Below are 18,850 nucleotides of genomic sequence, written 5' to 3'. Positions count from 1 at the left end.
ACCCAGCGTAACCTACTCTGCCTCAGAATGGTCTGCCCCAATAGAACCACCACAGAAAGACCCTAACTTTTGACAATGTGGGTAGTTTCATACAGCATAAAAACTACACCTGCATGCTACATCAGTAACAAAGGGGACGTTTCCTAAGTGCTTATGGCAAAATATTGACTAAAATACTAGCTAGAGACTTAGAAAACATTTCTGGTTGGTGACACACTAAATAGAATGCCACTTCTTAGTAAAAGCAAGGAATCAGCTTGAGGTTTTCTGAGAGAGACTGCATGGAAGATGATACTGCAGCCTTTCCATTCAGAGCCTATTCAGACTGCAGAATTCTAGGTGTAGTCAGACCCACGGAAGGTAGCAAATGTGACAGAACAAAGATCTAAGCTAGATGCAAAGGCCACTGATGGAAGCTGTGGAGCCATCTTTTCTCGAGGATAAGATAGATTAAGTTCACCTGGCTGAATGCTGTGGCCTTTCCATATACTGTGAGCTAGCCACTGCTGAACACACAGGAGCCACCCTCCCCTGAATAGAGAGATTCTGTTTTTCTCCATGGAGTGCTGGAGAATAAGCATTTACATCAGTACTCTGAATTCTCAAGAATTTGGAAACATATTTATTAGTGACAATAAACAGGAGAAGAGCCTTGGAATTACTTTAGTTCAAGGAGAAACTTATTCCATAAAGGCCTGCTTTCCAGGGGTAATGTTTTGTTGGCTCGTGGAGAAGTAAAAGATTCCTGCTCTAACATAAGGCCTCTTCCTAAATATGGACTCTCACAGTCAATGGTTAAGAAAAGTATATCTTAAAAATATAATGAACAATAATAATGAGATGTTAAAAGAAAAAATTTTGCAAATGATCTGGGACGGGTTAGCTGCCCTCTGCTAACAATCTCAATCTCTTTCTGCAGCCACTACCAACTTGTTAGCTGGATAGTAAGATGGTGGGGGCATATACAGGTTTATAACCTGATTTAGTTATGTATTTTTTAATGTATTCAACAGCTGACTTACTTCACTTGTTACATTTTGATTAAAGTTAACGTGCTCATGTGTTTTGTGTTTTTCCCTGTCAATGATGTCTGGACATCAGAGCAGGAGGTGGGAAGTATGCTTCATAGGAGAAGGCCATCTGAGAATAGAGAGTGGTCATCAGGCTAGACCACAGAGGGAAATAATTCCCTTTTCAGTTTATGCACAGACAGAACAATGGACCATGAAACAAAGACCTGACTCCAATGTCTGTTAGCTTGTCAACCTGAGCAAGTTCCTTATTCCAATCTGTAAAATGGGTAAAATGTGGATAATACTAACCCAACAAGCCCAAAAGTTTGAACAATAAGATGGAAATGTTTATGAAGGATTTCACAAACTTGAATATGTTGAAAAAAAATGTAGTATAAAAGGAACAAGCCATAGACCTCAAATATAACATCCAGTCAAACACCACCAGGAGAGACAAATCAAAATCTGTGATGATGTTAAGGAAGTTAACTTACAAAAGTACATTTTCCAGTCTGTATGAAAATGGTTTAATAATAGTGAAACTTAAAAAGTGGTAAAAGTAACAAAGTATATCGGTTAAAGACTATTTTTTCCAACCACGGCAAATAGTATGCAGACATTTATCAATGCAAAGCTTTTAGTCCCTCTATCATGTACTCTGAATCCTACTTACTATTCAACATGAAACACGATACAGTCAGAGGTTTCTTTGGCAGACATAATCACATGCATCAATATGTCAAATTCAAAGCATTTTCTCCCTTAAACTTACCTGACCGAAGGCATCTGATCAAAAGACAAAAATGAACAGTTTTAATAAGTAGTTCAGTTTATCAGTGTCTAGAAGGTAACAAAAGTACCAAGATCAAGCTTTTTGGAAGTTAAGTTAAAAGAGAAATAAATTTTACATTTTATTAAATCATCAAATATAATCACTTGGGTATACTTTTATTAGCAAAAAATAATAATACCAATGATAAAGAGGAAAAAAGTAAATGTGCCTCAGACCAGAATACCATAACAAAAGTTTTGTGGAAGCTGCATTTTATTTGAAAATCCACCCATTTTTGCTAACATACATTTTAATATTGTAAACAAAAATAGAATCTGCAGAGACAATGCAACAAGTATGCTTAACTCATGTACAGAATTGCTTTCCTACAACAAACTGTCCTTCTTAAGGCCCCTCTCAACCCAAATGTTAAGATGTATTTACACAAAGCACCGATCAACAGTGCAGCTTAATTCTTCATTAACTAAAACTCTTGGCTAGACATTAACTTTAAAGATACTATTTCCCCTTATTTAAAAGGTACATGATCATAACATGGCATGAGCCAAATAAAAGGTTCAAGGATTTTGTCCCCTCCCCTCCCCCCATAACACCTCCTAGAGTTTTACTGAAAAGAAGGAAAGTCTTGAAGTGAAAGCAATTCCTCACATTCATTTTGGAAAGGCCCTAATGTCAAATGGAAAATAATGACATGCCAAGCACAAAGCAGTAAAGTTCCTTCCCAATGCACTAATGCTGAATTTAAAATGTAGTGCTTTCCCCAGTTCTGTGAACTGTTCCCTTGCAAAATCCTAGGCACAGAATTGACTATAAGGATTAATGCATTTATAATGCTTCCCTAAATCCCATAGAAACTGAGAATTCTTAAGCGATTCAGACCTATGGACTTGCCTTAAAATATTTAGTGCTCTGTATGTCAGCTGAAAAGCATTCTGAATCAGATTCATTCTTATGGATAAAAATCAAACATACTGTGTACATCCATACTCATTTTCATAAGGAGGTTTGATACAATATTAATGTTATGTAAATTGATAATCATAAATAAATACAAATACTTAAGGAATGTCTACTGCAAACTGAATATATAATTTTTTAAAAAGAAAAGTTAATTTTAGTTACTGTTTCTGTATCTGTGAGGACTGGAGAAAAGAAAGATACTGCATAATTAAGAATTATGATTTGATCCCCCCAGAAGAGTCCTGTTGCATTACAGTAAAGGACACAGCTCTTCTCTCCAGGCAGCTTTTCCAAATACAAATTTCACTCTTTCCAAATAAGGGCTTTTCTTGGTAGGTTACTGATTATGGGTATTAATAGGAGATGAAAGAACTGAAGAATTAGTCACCAAAAAGACAGTCTGAATTCATGGCAATTCTTGGCTTTATAAACTGTATTGATACGTTCTCCTATAGACTAGTCCCAATTTCCTTCATGGGCCTTCATTGGGTTACTGTAGCATTCTAATGAGAGTTTAAGAGACAGCAGTTTGGATTTTGCTGGAAGTAAGTATTTGCTGCTTGAGCACTTGTCTTTTTGGAATAATTCCATTCTCTTCCATCTAGTTACATAAACTGTATCTGGGGGGGAAAAAAAAGAGAGTAAGTTAATTCACGGCATTGTAGGATATCTTCTCATAAGTAAAAATGCTTTGTGCCTCTTACTATTCAACTTGCCTGGAAGTGTTCATGGCATACTTATCACAAACCCTGATTACAAAATGAAGTCAGTATTATCAGCTTATCATGAGCCAGAACTCAATATTTGAAGCATAATTACAGGAACTTCCAAATATCTAATTACTAAAAAACCAAGGGATATGGGAAGAAAGAAGATGAACGAATGATTTTTCCATGACAAGTTCAGAAAATCTCTCCATGAACACAAATATTCCACATAAAAATCTCCTTTAGGCAACAAGCAAAATCTGAAATATTATTTCCAAATATTATAATAAAATCAGAGATAATTAAGGAAACAGTAATGTTATGTTTACTAAAAATTTCTAATATAAATCAAAATCTGAAAGATCTACAAAAGAATACTTTTCAATAGGGTGTCAACTAGTCACTCAGATATTTCACTCATGGTATCTTTATCCTTTAAACTGCTCATCCAAAGACATTACTGAAATAGATGTGCTAATAAACTGTTGTCAAATCAGAAGAGTACAAACTCTCAAAGATCCAGAAGGGGGCTACGGCATCAAGAAGAACAAATGACATTGTCTTCCAGGAAAAGAGGCAGTGTGGATCAAAAGCAGAATCTTTCTATCAAAACGGGCACTAAGCATTCACTTGCCTTTAATTTAAAAAAATATATAAGCTGTATTTTTGGAAAATACTATTTTAAAATGAAAAAGGCATACATAAAACTATAACCCTTTAAAGAAACTGTTAAAATGAATTCTTCACAATGAATCCTGGCCATTATATTAAAACTAAAGATGCTCCTAATAAAGCTTGAATCCAGTGTGTAAAATTGTGTTGTTCTCTATAAATCTTTTAAGACTAAATAAAACACCCAGTTTTTAACGGGTGGTGTTTGAGCTCATCCATCTGCTGTGCACAGTGGATGCTTATACGTATATATGTGAGATGGTCCTTTGATTTCACGTCTTCTAATAATGTTAAAGATATTTTCCAAAAGTTCTTTGTCCTTATGCCCTGTCTTGATCTATTCTTCACCTAAAGAACAGAGGAGGAGGAGGAAGAGAGGGAACCTAGAGTCCTTTAAAGAAACAAAGGAGAAGAGTAAATTGTGCTTAATGTTTGGTAATTTTTAAAAGTACTGATATTTAAGTCCCCATCTCCCCCAACAAGCAGCAATACCTAAAGTGATTTATAAGAAATCCTCCAAAGAGAGCTCTGCAAAAGGGTCCTTTCCTGAAGCTCTGTGAGGACTGTGACTGGAGGGGCTGGATGCTGCCGACAGCTGGGGGAAAAGAAGACAGAGAGAGGAAAAGAAAAAAAGATCTCAGAATGACAGAATATGAAAGCAGAAAATGTAATGAAAGAAGAAGTGGTTTTTGTTTTGTCATCTTTAATAAATATAATGGCAGCCCTTGCAGAAGGTGGAATTATTAAAACAAAAGTTTCAGTCACACGTCGAGTTAAAGGGTATCCAATGGCATGTGTTTTTCAGAAAACAAATTCTTGTTTCTGAACTCCAAAGGAATAGTCTTTTACCCGAAAAGGTCAAAATAAACTGACCCATGGTTAAGACTTTTATTGTATGTGTGTGTGGGAGAGGGGAAGACGGGAACCACAGCCTAATTGTGAGCCACAGAAAATGGCTTCCTGTGTCCAGGCTGTCTGTCAAACGGTGTGTCAAATCTGACCTCAGTCCAGACCCAACACATCTAGCTGCAATACCCTTTCCTTCCTTCCTCATAAGAGGTGGAAAGTCCTGTTCTCAGTGTTCACACTTTTTTGACATGGAGTTGTCTCCTGCCTGTTTATCTGGACATGCCACAGCTGATGCTTATACTCTGGGAGGCAGAAGGAGCTTAGAGGTTATCTGGTCCAACTACCCACATACTGCCCTGAATACATGGAATACTTAAGATCTTTGGTTCAGCTTCCTGTTAGAATACATTCACTTGATTCTTGGAATTTGCTCCTGTTGTTTAATTTGAATATACAGTAAGGCAAGCAGACTGTTGAACTCCAAAACATGTCTTTAGTATCCCTGAAGTACCAAGATGTTCATTTCATATATGTATCTCCTTCACCGAGCCTACTTTAAGAGTATTTTAAACCAAATATGAGCCATTTTAGTTTGGAACAAATCTTTTAATTTTTTCCTCCTCCTGCATCAGATTGCAGAGACATGCAAGCACAGGAATGTTCAACTGAGCATTAAATCAAAGTTAAGACTAAGTAGAAATAGTTTCAATTCATACCTCAACATTCGAATTCCTATAAAGGATTTCAAGGCTCAAAATCTGTCTTTGCTGGGTCAAAGTGATCTCATTTCTACCTTTTTATTTTCTTAAGAAAAGCACTATAGAGAATGAAGAGCCAATGAGTTTTCAACAAATATTACATCACAAGTATATGCAATTTGTTGTTTTGGATGCCAAGATTAATTTACAGGTTTAGAAATCATCTTCAGTTATATTAGTGGTTGAGTCATTTTCTTAATCCATACCTTGTTCTCAGAAATAAATGTTCAAAGACAATGGGAAGAGACAATGGAAAAGTTGATGGAATTACACAAGCAGCTACAGATGGGAGGACAGGACAGCAGGTCTGGGTTTGGAGATGCAAGTATCATACGTGCTGAGACAGAATAAGGTGCAACTTAATTAGAAAGACATTTCCTTCTCACCTTTCAGACCAACCAGGATGACCATTCAGAAGTGAAATGATTTTAAGTAAAGTGATCCCTGAGCTGGAGGGAGTTTAAGATTAACTGCGTTTTTCTCCAAAACAGGTTTTCTTTTTCATTTTAAGTTAAAAAACAACAACAACAAAAACCCGCTGCTTTCTGCAGATAGATAAGCATCCAAAATCAACACTCCCCCATGAGAGCCCCACACTAAAACATCTTCTTAAATCAAATTTTCATGAGGGCAGCAGTCTGAAGACCTGACAGTCTCAGGGGGAAATGCCCCTGAAGAATATGGTCAAATGGAACACCAGAATTCTGTTCTTTTCCATATGTGAGCATACTGCTGGAGAAAAGTCCTGGAGGCTTAAAAACAATGTTGAAGAGGATCAATTTTCCTTAAGGGAAGAAGTGCTAGTTTCTAACTAATACTTCTACTATTCTGTTAAATTGGCAAAATAAACACATACATATGTCTTATACCTATAAAAAATATGTAGCTAAGTTAAAACATGAGAAAACAAGACTTAATATCCCTGCAGTAAGTTTCATATAATCAACACCCATTTCAAGCAGATGAAACCTTGGCCCAGACTGGACTGGCTGACTGCAGAGAGTGCCAAGGACTGGGCCATGGAGCAGCTCTTCACCAGCTGGCCCCACCCCTTCCTGGCACCTGTACCAAAGCATAGGCACATCATGCACTGGTGAGAAGGTAGTCAGCTGAGCGAGTAAATAAGGAAGCAGAAGGAAAGGAAATATACTGCAGTCGCCCAGTTAATGCTCAAGGAAAGAAGGAAGAACAAAGTACACAAAGGAGCAACAGGATCCTGGTGGGTGAGAAGCAGCAGGATTTAAAGAGCCTGAGAAAGTCACGTTAACCCTCCTTTACTTATAATTCTTGGGAGTAGATTAAAGAACACGTAGGGTTGCTACGTACTGGAGGATAAGGAATTTAAAAAAAGAAAAAATCCAATGACCACCATTAATTACAAAATCACCACATTTTACAAGCCAGTGTAATAAGACAAATTGTAACTGACCATTCCAGTAAAATTCTACTACAAATATGCCAACACACACACACACACGCCAAACAAAAGAAAAAGACTTTCACTCATTTATTTCAAGTAACGTTCTCTATACCAAAATTCCCACAGAGCTAAAAAATTAGTACAGCTATCAGTTTGTTCAAATTAAATCGACCTACCTCACAACTAAATATGCCATTTAAACAAAGCAGTCAGTCTCACTAGTCTAATACAGACATACTTAAAGTCTTCTCATTTTATAGGAAAATGAAATACTGAGAAGCAGTGAAAGAAGAGTCACAGATAAATAAAAATACTAAAATGTACATGTAATTGATGATGGCAACTCTCAGTTGACATTCCTTCACCCCCTCCCGCCACCCTAATCAACCTTTAAAAAAAAAAAGTTGAAATAGAAAAAAAAAAAAATCTAATGTTACCAAAAACCTTTGTTTTTATCTCCAGAGCAAAGATTTTTTTTTGGCTGTAGTGTGTGTTTAGTATAGTAAAGACAAGAGTACAGAAATCATAAGTTAACTTTATAAAAAAGCAAACATACGGAGAGTAAAGGAATTTTTTAATAAGAATTCTATCAGTACACTAAAGACCATAAATAAAAATGGTTACTCCTTCATTCTACTCCTATTCAACACCAAAGAAAGAAAATTTCATGTTAGAACAGGAAAATAGCATCAGTCTCAGAAAGTGAACCTAGTGCAACTGAAAGCTTACGGGAGAATAAAAGACTGGGTATTTAAGGACAAACTTGGCTGTGCTTAAAATTCTTAGAGAAGAAGCACCTTTGCCACATCTTTACATTTGAATTTGCATCCAAAAGCCTGGATAGCAAATAGCAATGCTGTAAAGACTCATTTTGTCTTTGTTGAAGAAGCAAAGTTAACATCTTAGGAAAAAATGGGTATATTTCCTTTGCCTGGGATGAGAGAGCACAGTTTTTTTGCGGTACGCGGGCCTCTCTCACTGTTGTGGCCTCTCCCGTTGCGGAGCACAGGCTCCGGACGCGCAGGCTCAGCGGCCATGGCTCACAGGCCTAGCTGCTCTGCGGCATGTGGGATCTTCCTGGACCGGGGCACGAACTCGTGTCCCCTGCATCGGCAGGGGGACTCTCAACCACTGTGCCACAGGGAAGCCCACGAGAGAGCACAGTTTTATGGAAAGATGGAAAGGAATCTAATCCTGGCTCTTTTGTAAAATGAGGTTAAGAACATCAAGACCCAATACCCACATCCCCGTTAATGGCTATCTTGAGGATTAAAATATACAAAAAGCACCCTGGCATATGTTAGTCACTCAAATATTAGTTCAACCTTCCTTACCACCTACAATCAAATGCTCATCTAGTGTTACATATTAGGAGCCACTCTGTCTTGTCTGTGTTGCTCTTATAAGAGTTCTTATTTTACCATCAACCAGTCACTTGTGCTTCCATATTATACTCACCTTTAGGCTCCTCAGATGTAAGAAATATATTCTCCCTGTCTCTTGTTCAGCAACTAGCAGTGACTTACACATATTATAAGCATTCTATAACATGCTAAACTAAAATGTTTTTTGGTGATAAAACAAGCTCTGTATAAAAATGGTCACCAAAGTCGGATATTAGAAGTACTAGAACTTCCCGATTAATTTTTACCCTTTTAAAATGTCTATTTTTACATGTTATTTAATGTACATAACATATTGTTGTAGGGATATATAAATATAAATACACTGAGGGTACATGCTTAAAGAATATTTTCCTGATATTGCTGTGCAATGGAAACATTTTAGAAACCTCAGCCCTACTTAATATGACTTCACAGAGATGTCAGATATAAAACTGAGTACAGAAAGGTATGTTGTTTTTGAATAATGTTAGACCACAGCCAGACCACTGAATCCAGATGCATAGGGATATAAACATATAGTGCTGCATTCCAAAATTTTATACTAAAGATAATGCTATTCTCAGCTGCCTCTGTGAAGTATGGCTAAAAGAGAGGACTTCTTTCTCTACTGCATAAGGTAGAGGGCCTGTCCTGTACGTTGAGTCTGGTGCCTTTTGATAACTGCTTCTTGGGTTTATGCTTAACACAACCCATCTTGGGCTTCTGCCCATCAATAACATCACAAAGTTACGCCAACCTTACTCCTGTCACCTTCAAAGCACTACTTCATCTTGTCTTAGGGGCACCAGACAGTGACCTAAGAGGATTTCTTTGAATGTATGTTGTTTCTAAACCTCTCTACTGCTAGAGTCCACATAACTTAAAACTATTAACATAGGAGTGACATTATTCCAAAATGGCATCTAAGTCATCTCCTTAGAATTATGGCAACCTAAACCGACAAAGAGTTAATAAAGAAGACCAAATTGGAGAGAGGGAAATAGATCAGAAGATTTCCTAAACTCATGGGAGGAAATACTATTAACTGACCTAAGCCAAAAATAAACAACATTTCTGTATATCAGAAGTATTTGCAAGGGTAAGAGAAGTCTGTTTAAAGTTCCATTTGATGGATGGAAATCATGAAAACTGACTCAGCTTATTTGAATAAAATGTTCACTGCTCATTCATATTAGACTCTTACCCCTTGAAAACCAAAGAAAATGAAAAGCTGTAAGGTTTATGTCAACTGGTACATAAGGAGACAAAATAATAATTACATGTGCCTACAATGCACCACTTATTTGCTGTTTATTGAAAATATGGCACTTTTGTTTGGTTAAAAAAAGTTTCCAAACTGTGTTCCATATATGAGCTTGAGGCTACCTGCTTTTACCTGATTTATCTATTGGGCTTCCACTAAAAATGTCTAAGACAGAGTTCCTTAGACTGAGACATTTTCAAAAGAGGTTTGCCCCTCCACACAAAAAGAGACTTATAAACTGTATTAAATTGGACCAAATAAAGATTTTAATTACTAAAAAATAAAGCTTGGTACTTTAGGGTAACACCACCTCCACAAATGATGAGCCAATTCTGGTGCTGCTGACAGAGTCCTCAAGAGCGGTGTGTTGGGTTCCTGTAAACAATGTCCAGCGTCTACACCTCATGTGGATGATTCAGGCCCTAATGCAGACCGTGCTCACCCAGCCTGCCCCATCCCCACACCCCAGTGACCACCCTAGCCTGTGGTTCTCTATAAGTTTTTATCTGATGTCATCAGATAATAGTGAGTCATGATTAAGGTTTCAAAATAATGAACTATGAATTATTATATTTACAATAAAGATAATTTGTAACACATGGGAAGAAATCTAAACTGTATTATTATAAATCAGAAGTTGGGAATAGGGACGCCTCATGGAATAGAAACAATTTCTGAAAATAGGGCAACCTTGTAACATTTTCTTCTAAAGACAAAAAAGGTTCCTTATAATCATCAATAAAAAAACATAAACATCCACATTCCTAAGTCAATTACAAATATTTTTATTTGGACCTTTCAACAAACTTATAAAGTACACAAGGTAAAAAATCACCATTCTATAGATAAAGAAACTGAGACTCATCAAAGTTACGTAGACAACTTTCTCTGAAACACCTGGTTAGTGAGGAGTCGAGCTGAGAGTCTGTTGAACTGTATCCCCTAAAAAGATATGCTGAAGCCCTGACCCCTATGAATGTATTTATGAATGTGACCTTATTTGGAAATAGGGTCTCTGCAGTTGTAATCAAGTTATGATAAAGTCATTAGGCTGGGCCCTAGTCCAATGACTGATGTCTTTGTAAAAAGAAGGAAAGGCCATGTGAAGACAGAGATACAAGGAGGACGCCATGTGAAAGAGGCAGAGACTGAAGTGCTGCAGCTCTAAGTCAAGGAATGACTGGGGCTACCAAAAGCTGGAAGCGGCAAGGAAGGATCCTCCTCTAGAGAATTCAGAAGCAGCATGGCCCTACTGACACCTTGTTTTCGGACTTTAAGTCTCCAGAACTGTGAGAGATTAAATTCCTGTTGTTTCAAGAAATCGAGTCTGTGGTACACTTTGTTACAGCAGCCCCAGGACACTAATAACAGACTCGAAAGCAGACCTGCTGACTCCAAGGCTGGTGCTTTGCTTTCTCTCTAAAATCTGCTATCTCAATCTCAACTCAGCTAGAATTCATGGCTATATTTTAATGTACAGAAAAAAGTTGAAGAGTAGAGAAATAATTTTTTAAAAAGGACTTCTCTAGTAAATGTTAGACAGTTAATACACCTGTGTGCTTTCTATATTCACAGTGCTGCTGAAGATTTTGTAGAACTTCACAGCCACCCAAGATTTTATGAATATGTTCTAAGTTTTGTTTAAAACAAGAATTAGATTTCCACCTTTTAGAAAAAATTTTCTCAGCAAAAATCCAGTGAAAAGGCCTGGTCGTACATGTTGTCTTATTAACAATAATGGTAAGCAGACGGGACTCCTCGAATTTTTGTTTTGACTGATTTGGGTGTGTCCAGGGGACTGCAGAAACATTCTCACCTATGGCCCTAAATCCCAATTCCCAAAGTAAATCCCCTCATGGGATCTTCTACTAAGCAAGGATGAATGAGCACAACACACTGCTGACAAGGCAAAACGCCTTCACAGAAATGCAGCTGAGAAGATCAGCTGACAGAGAGGCACTGCCAACACCCAGTTAACATACCAAGAAAGTAAAAAAAACAAAAAACAAACAAAAAAAACTAAACTAAGCCTAAAAGCAAAGAGAGCGATTAGTTCTTATACACAGGAAAGTCATTAAAAAGGCTTTTTTTTTTTTTTTGGTAAGACTTGAATTATTCCAACATCCAAAGCCAACAGTGCCCCCATTTAGATCGGTAAAAAGCACTCACAACTAGCCATTGTGTCCTTTCAGACACTTAACTGATGTCATACTTACTTAAATTTGGCCAATATAAACAAAACCCAGCAGCCATTTTACATCTTTAGCCACATCCTCCATTAAAAAAAAAACCCTCAAAGTCCCCCAATACCAATCAAGAAAACAATAAAACTTTTAATATGCTTCTTTTAAAAATTAAATCCCCAAATGTAACACTCTACTATGGTTTTCATATTGCTTTTGGGAAAACAGATAAGGGATCAGTTTGAGTTTCTCATATAAATAAGTGATAAGAACATAATAAACACAACCCTCCCCCTCAAAAATCTTCAACATCTAAACTGTCTTATAAACATTCATTAAGAGAATGTTAGTTCACGTCACAGTAACTTAAAAAAAGCGAAACTAACTAGGTTAACTGTCTTCATGCTTAGTAACATAATAGCTGCATATTGCAATGCAGAATGAGTTTATAAAATACTGACCAGCAATGGACATTTCAATTTATATACCAGTAAGTACCAGTAAGATTTATACAAAGCATGAGTGAGAGGGCATTAAGAGTCCCCACTCTCCCCAAGTTAATAAACACATTAGTAACCGGTAACAGGCAATCAAATAGTGTGAGGAAGCACAGAAGAGAAAAAAAAGCATTAACCATAGGTATCTAGTGTTTTCCATGTAGTCAAACACCTAGAAAGATGCACTCATGTAGAACATTTAAAAAAAAAAAAAGCTACAATGTTAGGCATGAAACACAAGAACATAATACCCATCTTTAAGCATCTAATAGTTGTGTTAAAAATATCTTAAAAAATACAGAATAAGCCAGCACAAAAAATGGGAACAGAACAGAAGAAGTGTATAGGTGTATAGGGAGGCATAATTTCAACATTACAGTATAGTCTATTAGATTAAAGCTATCCTGAAGACCATTTCCTAAAGAACAAAAAGTCTGAGCTAACAGTCATGTGAAAGGTATTAGCTACTTTCTCACTAGCAGGCCCTAACACAGCACTAAGAGTAATCTAGATATAATTTAGAACACACAACACATTGTTTGAAATACCTCACTAATGGTAATATGATAAATATATGTGGGAGGGTTGAGGTACTCTCAAGAATATTAACTTGGTTCAATGGTAAGTAGGCAAGAGACCAGGAGCTACAAGTTACGCCTTTGGTAAGTAATGGCTCCCAAAAGAAATACTTCAAGGAAAAGGAAAAGACTTTTGACAAGAGCTGGAGAACTGGGATTTGATTAAGAGGTTCTATTTTGATGGCATTTGACTTACATTTAAACTATCATTTACTTTACAATGTACAAAGAGACGTCTCTGCCTCAAGGAATTTTTATTGAAAAAAGAGCAAAACAATGAGAGAACAATTAAAAGGTAATTCATTAAGAAAAATTATTTTGGTTACTACTACCATTGGATGGACAAAGTTAATGCAAGGGACTGGCTAAGAATCATTAAAATACTCAAGCATGAGAAAATCTTTCCTACTTCAAAGATAAATAGTTTAATTTTTAAATGATTAAAAATATTCAATAATGAAATTAAAGGTGTCTTCATTCTTCAGGTGACAGTCATCTAACATTTTAACTTATGGTCTATTAGCCATGAAATTAGACCAATTTTGAACACTGCTATAAATTATTACAATGGTTATAAGTAAAAAGATATACCAATGAGAAGCAGAGTAAGTTATGAAATGGTAAAGGTAAGTTTTCAACCAAATTCACTTGTTTGACAAATAATGTTCAAAAACTATTATGAATCAGGCACTGTTTTAGGAACCATGAACACAGAAGTAAACAAGCCACATATAAGCCTGCCTCTATGAGGGTTACAATCTAGCCTCTTGCTGGATCAGATGGATGGATGGATGAACGGACAAATGGATAGACTGATGGACAAACAGATGTCAAGTAGTGGTAAGTTCTATAAAAAAAAATAATGCAGAATAAGGAAAAGAACTTCAGATCTCAGAAGAACTGAAAAGGGACAAGACATGACTAAGATAGAGTAAAGAGTAAATGTACTTTATGACAGACAAAGGACTTCTGGAAAAGACAAACAGCAGAAGAATACTGGATACTTACTGAGAGTTATAAAGGCATGGGAATTGAAGAAGCTGAATATTCTGTTTATTCATTATTATTCTTACAAAGAGGGAGATTTTGTGAGGTAGTTTTTATGACAGAAGGAAAGCCTTACATTTCAGTTATATTAGTCTCCTCAGATTTTTGAATATGGAGATGATACAAATGCTGCCTATAAAAGTTTACTCCAGTATCTACAAAATGGATTAAATTAGAAAGGCAAGAAAAGTTCCAATCTGGGCAAAGGATATAGACTGCAAGAAGGGTGGAGCTAATAATAGCAGAGGAACAATTAGTGGGACTTTATGACAAGACATATGGAAAACAAAGGGGGAAAAGGAATTAAAAGTAACATTATAAAATTTAAGATTCTGACTTTCAACTGATTCAAATAACTGCGTAAGGAGAAGACCAAAGCCTCTTTGAGCCACTTTACTGACACCTGATTTTCTTTTCCTAGTTATCAATTTCCTTCCTTCACAGGCTTTTCTCAATCAGTAATATTTAAAATTAAGTACTCGCTTCAAATTTGATTTCTCAACTAGAAACTTATTACCTTAATGTTCTCATTCTCTTCTCTTCTGGTCTAATTAGAAAAAGGCAGTTCTATCACTCTTTCATTTAAAGAACTTGGAAATTCTTGCACTTTTTTTGGTGTTTCAGTGAAAGCTACATGGATTTCAAAAGGAAACAGGATATAAAATCTGTGTTAAGAACACATGCCAGGGGGCCAGCAATTTTTTTAAAGGTAGATTTTTTACTAAGTTTTTTTTTACCATATTAAAAAAAAACCACCTCATATAAAATGTTTCAAGGTTAAAAGTATTATCCAAAATTGTAGAGGATGCTCTTGACAACTACAGTAGTTATATCCCAAATACATAAATATAGTTTATAATACAACAGGAAACCCAAGGAATTAGCAGAGTGCTTCGCTGCTGACAAAAGGAAGACAGTACTACCGTAGTGGCCACAGGGGCTGAGCTGCACTAGTAGAGAGGCAGTGTGGCACAAATGAGCACTCGACCAGGAATCAAGGATTCTGGGAGCTAAGTTGCATCTCACCACTTATTTAGTTGAAGAACCTTTCCAAGTCTCAACTTTCTTTACCTATAAAGATAAAGGATGATGACAATAGTGATCCTAGGCCCATCTACCTTAAAGACTATTTCGAGAATAAGATGAGATAATGTATGTGAAAGTGCTTGGAAACTGTCAGGCAGCATCCAAGGTTAAGGTAACAGTATATTCTGTTTCTGATAGAACTTCAACTGGATCAATACAAATAATTTTGGCAATGTAACACTGTATGCACTGGCAAGTGTAATACTTATATCCATTCAAGTGGAAAAGGAATAAGTCCATTACCAAACGCTCCCATGAATGTTTTCAAATAGCATTAAACACATAAAGTAACCAATCAGTTGGCATCAGAAGCCAAGAAAGGTGTACTTTAACAATCACATGTCATTATTTCTAACTGTTAAACGATATGAGCACAGCCACAGATATAGAAGGACAAGCTGTCCTATCACTTTACAAGGATCTCATTCCATAGTATGCCGCCAGAGAAGTAAATAACAGAGGAACTTCATATCTCCTCTTCTCACCAGAATGAGAAGCTTTTTTCAGAAAAAAACAGACTCCCCTGATGCTAACAATGAGATGAAAAAGAAAGAGTGAATATTTAGGTGAATTTTCTTGAACTGGAAGAAGGCCTTAGAAACATTTGAAGAGGAAAGTCTTTCCTGTGAAGACATTAGGTCAGCATGGCATTTCAAGCTTTTTTGCCCTTTTGGGGGGGTTTGCTTTTTAATATGATCTTTAGCAGCAGGAAGTTATCTAATGAAAAAACAGCATTCCCAACTTTTGAAGACTTGTCAAGTTTCACAAACATCTCAAAGGCAACACCTTTACTGTAGCACCATTCAAGCCAAGGCACTGAGTTCTGAGTTCAAGGTTTCTAAGGCCCACAAAGGAGAGCATGTCAGAATTATTATCAGAAAAAAGGTTCCTTAACCTCAGAAAAACCATCCTCTGGACCCACCAACTGTAAGTTATCAAGAATTTTCCATCTTTAATATTTGTAATCTACTTATCCTTTCTTTCCAAATAATCAATATTCCTAAAAACTCTTAGATGAGAAAGATATGCGAAGAAAATAACATCCACAATGAAGGGGAAAAAATGCTAATAACCTGCTTCTCAAGTTGTATAAAAGGATTTTTTGTTATTATATTTCTTCCACATCAAGCACATTAAAACAGTTACGTGTAGCATGTTAATTAGTACCTGTGCTCCTGATACAGGGCCAAAAGGGTTTGGTGGTCTCATGACAGGCTGGCTGTATATTAAGGTTGGTTGTGTCATTACAGGTACACTTCCCATTTGAGGAGGCTAAAAAAACAAAAAAATGTCAAGTTAAAGGATGTTAACTCACATTTTCCTTATTATGAGTAAGTAAACAAGAAGGATGACAGGGATGAACAGTACTAGTACTTCTGTAGTAACTCAAAGGGAAAATACCTGTAAATGCAAATAAGACTGACAGCTACAAATTTTTAAGAGTATTTTTTTATATGGAAAGTCCTTAATGTGCTCTTTTAAAGTGTGCAAAAAGCTCAACTTTTTCTACATGAGTTGCAAAATTCAAACTACGATAAACAGACAAAATAATTTAGACCAAAAATATTTCCAAATTTGCCAGCTTTAGACATGGGAAACTTGAAACTATAAAATGGCTAAGATGGGGCTTCCCTGGTGGCGCAGTGGTTGAGAGTCCGCCTGCCGATGCAGGGGACATGGGTTCGTGCCCCGGTCCGGGAAGATCCCACATGCCGCAGAGCGGCTGGGCCCGTGAGCCATGGCCACTGAGCCTGGTGTCCAGAGCCTGTGCTCCGCAATGGGAGAGGCCACAACAGTGAGCAGGCCCGCGTACAGAAAAAAAAAAAAAAAAAAAAAAAAAAAATGGCTAAGACATTTCAAAGAAAACTGCCTTTGTATATCAAATCAAGTTCTTATGCCATTATGCAAATAAGCACAAGGGAAAATAGTTGACTGTTTGAAGAAGTTTACTCCCAATGGTTCTTTCATTTTACTTCAGGCATTTTTAGGGAAAACCAAAAGGCTTAAATTACACACAAAGAGGTTAGTTCATTCTTAAATAATTGAAAATAAATCTCAACCAACCATCTCTTTAAAAATTACCACCCCATGGTATATAATTAACGTAAGTGACAAAATAGAGTACACACTGACCACCATATTATTTTGGTTAAAATGCTATATTCTAAAGCCTTATCTTTCTGCAAGTTCTATTTAGCCTTTTAGGATGACTCCTATTTGTAGTGAGAGATTCATTTTGAGTTTTTTGTGCAGACACCTTTTTTATGTAATGACTACTAATCCAAAAGCTGTGAAACTTCTTCATATGCAGGAAAAGAGCTACAGATGTATAATAAATGAAGAAGTAGCAGAAGCAGCCACAGTAGCAATACCAACGTATGGAGTGATGCCTCCCAACAGCAACAGTTCCGCCAAGTGTATGGTGGGCTGAAGCCACTACCTTCATTTCTTATTTATGTGAGTCTATGTATTAAGAGAGTTGGGAGAGTAAGGGCAGTCTAGAATGTGGGTTGTGGGCAGCTTAAAGGTTTAAGGACTGTTTCTGTACTATCCCACTCATGTCATAGGAAAATTTCTGCGGCCTTTACTAAACTAAATTTACCCCTACACTATTCAAGAAATATTAATTCCCCCCTTCCCCTAGAGTGGTATTCAGGTTATAAGACCTCACTGGTATTAATGTAAGGTCACAGCAACAAAGACTTGGAATTAACATTAATGTTTAAATGAGTTCATAATGAAGTATAAAATGCTTAGCAAACTTATGAGAGGAAAAATAAGCCAAGTAGATACAGTGAACTTTAATAAGTAGTATCTGTTGTATAATGACTATTCTAGAAATACTTATGAAACCTATGCTGTGGTGCAAGGTTCTGTGTTAGGCGTTAAGGATATATGTGGCACTAAGTTCTCTTTTCAGTTAAGTTGGGAAATAAATGCATGTTAAATGTGAGTCAACCTATTTTCAAAAAGCTGTGTTGGGAAAAATACTTACGATTCCATATCCTATCATGCCTGTTGGTGTAGTAGCAGGATAGGCCATTACAGGGGGTGCCTGACATGATGAAAGAAAAAATAAACAAGGAAGTATAATTCATGTATGTCAACGGAGTTCAAGGAATTAACAGCTGCAGTTCCACTAAAAAGAATTGCTAAGACAGCTGTGATTAAATATGACATTTGTGTTCGTTAATAATTGCGTCAATTAAAGCTCAATGAAAAAAAGTGTCCTGAAATTAGCAGAAAAGCAGAATTATCAGAAAGAAAAAATACCATTTAAAGTTAGATACAACAGTGATCTAAGATTTCAATGTGCTTTTACAAGCTTTAAAAATATTCAGATTTTTAAATATACTCAAAGTTCTAAAATTTAAAGTCTATCACTAACATAAAAAATGTTTGCCTAGAAAAGTAGCATTACTGAATGTTTTCCTAGGTACTTCATTTTTTGAGCAAAAAAAAAAAAAAAAAGATCCCAAATCAATGAACAATCTGATCTTCCAAAAAATTAGTTTCTAAGGACCTCATTCACTCTTTTCAAATAACTCCAAAGATTTCAAACCACTATGGAGTATGACTATTTCTAAGAAGCACAAGTTCTTACGTAGAGTATGTATACTAGTATTCCTTCTAATTTA

General features: G+C 36.3%; 1 protein-coding gene across 13 annotated transcripts in view; it reads right to left on the bottom strand.

The window, feature by feature from the left end:
* Positions 1 to 2,026: 2,026 nt before the first annotated feature.
* Positions 2,027 to 18,850, bottom strand: part of PICALM (phosphatidylinositol binding clathrin assembly protein) — a 102,334-nt gene continuing 85,510 nt past the window's right edge. For 12 of the 13 annotated variants that reach the window (XM_082627109.1, XM_082627103.1, XM_082627108.1 and 9 more), the window contains 4 exons: positions 18,208 to 18,267; positions 16,380 to 16,484; positions 4,638 to 4,740; positions 2,027 to 3,386 (listed from right to left, as the gene is read on the bottom strand). In XM_082627109.1, coding sequence (XP_082483235.1) covers positions 4,648 to 4,740; positions 16,380 to 16,484; positions 18,208 to 18,267 — 258 coding nt within the window. In that variant the 3' untranslated portion in view covers positions 2,027 to 3,386; positions 4,638 to 4,647. The remainder of the gene's footprint in view (positions 3,387 to 4,637; positions 4,741 to 16,379; positions 16,485 to 18,207; positions 18,268 to 18,850) is intronic. The other variant, XM_082627110.1, reaches the window with a different exon arrangement.

Source organism: Mesoplodon mirus (genome assembly GCF_964341445.2).
Source record: "Mesoplodon mirus genome assembly, chromosome: 7".
NCBI classification, from domain to species: Eukaryota; Metazoa; Chordata; class Mammalia; order Artiodactyla; family Ziphiidae; genus Mesoplodon; species Mesoplodon mirus.
This window is presented reverse-complemented; position numbering and strand designations above follow the sequence as displayed.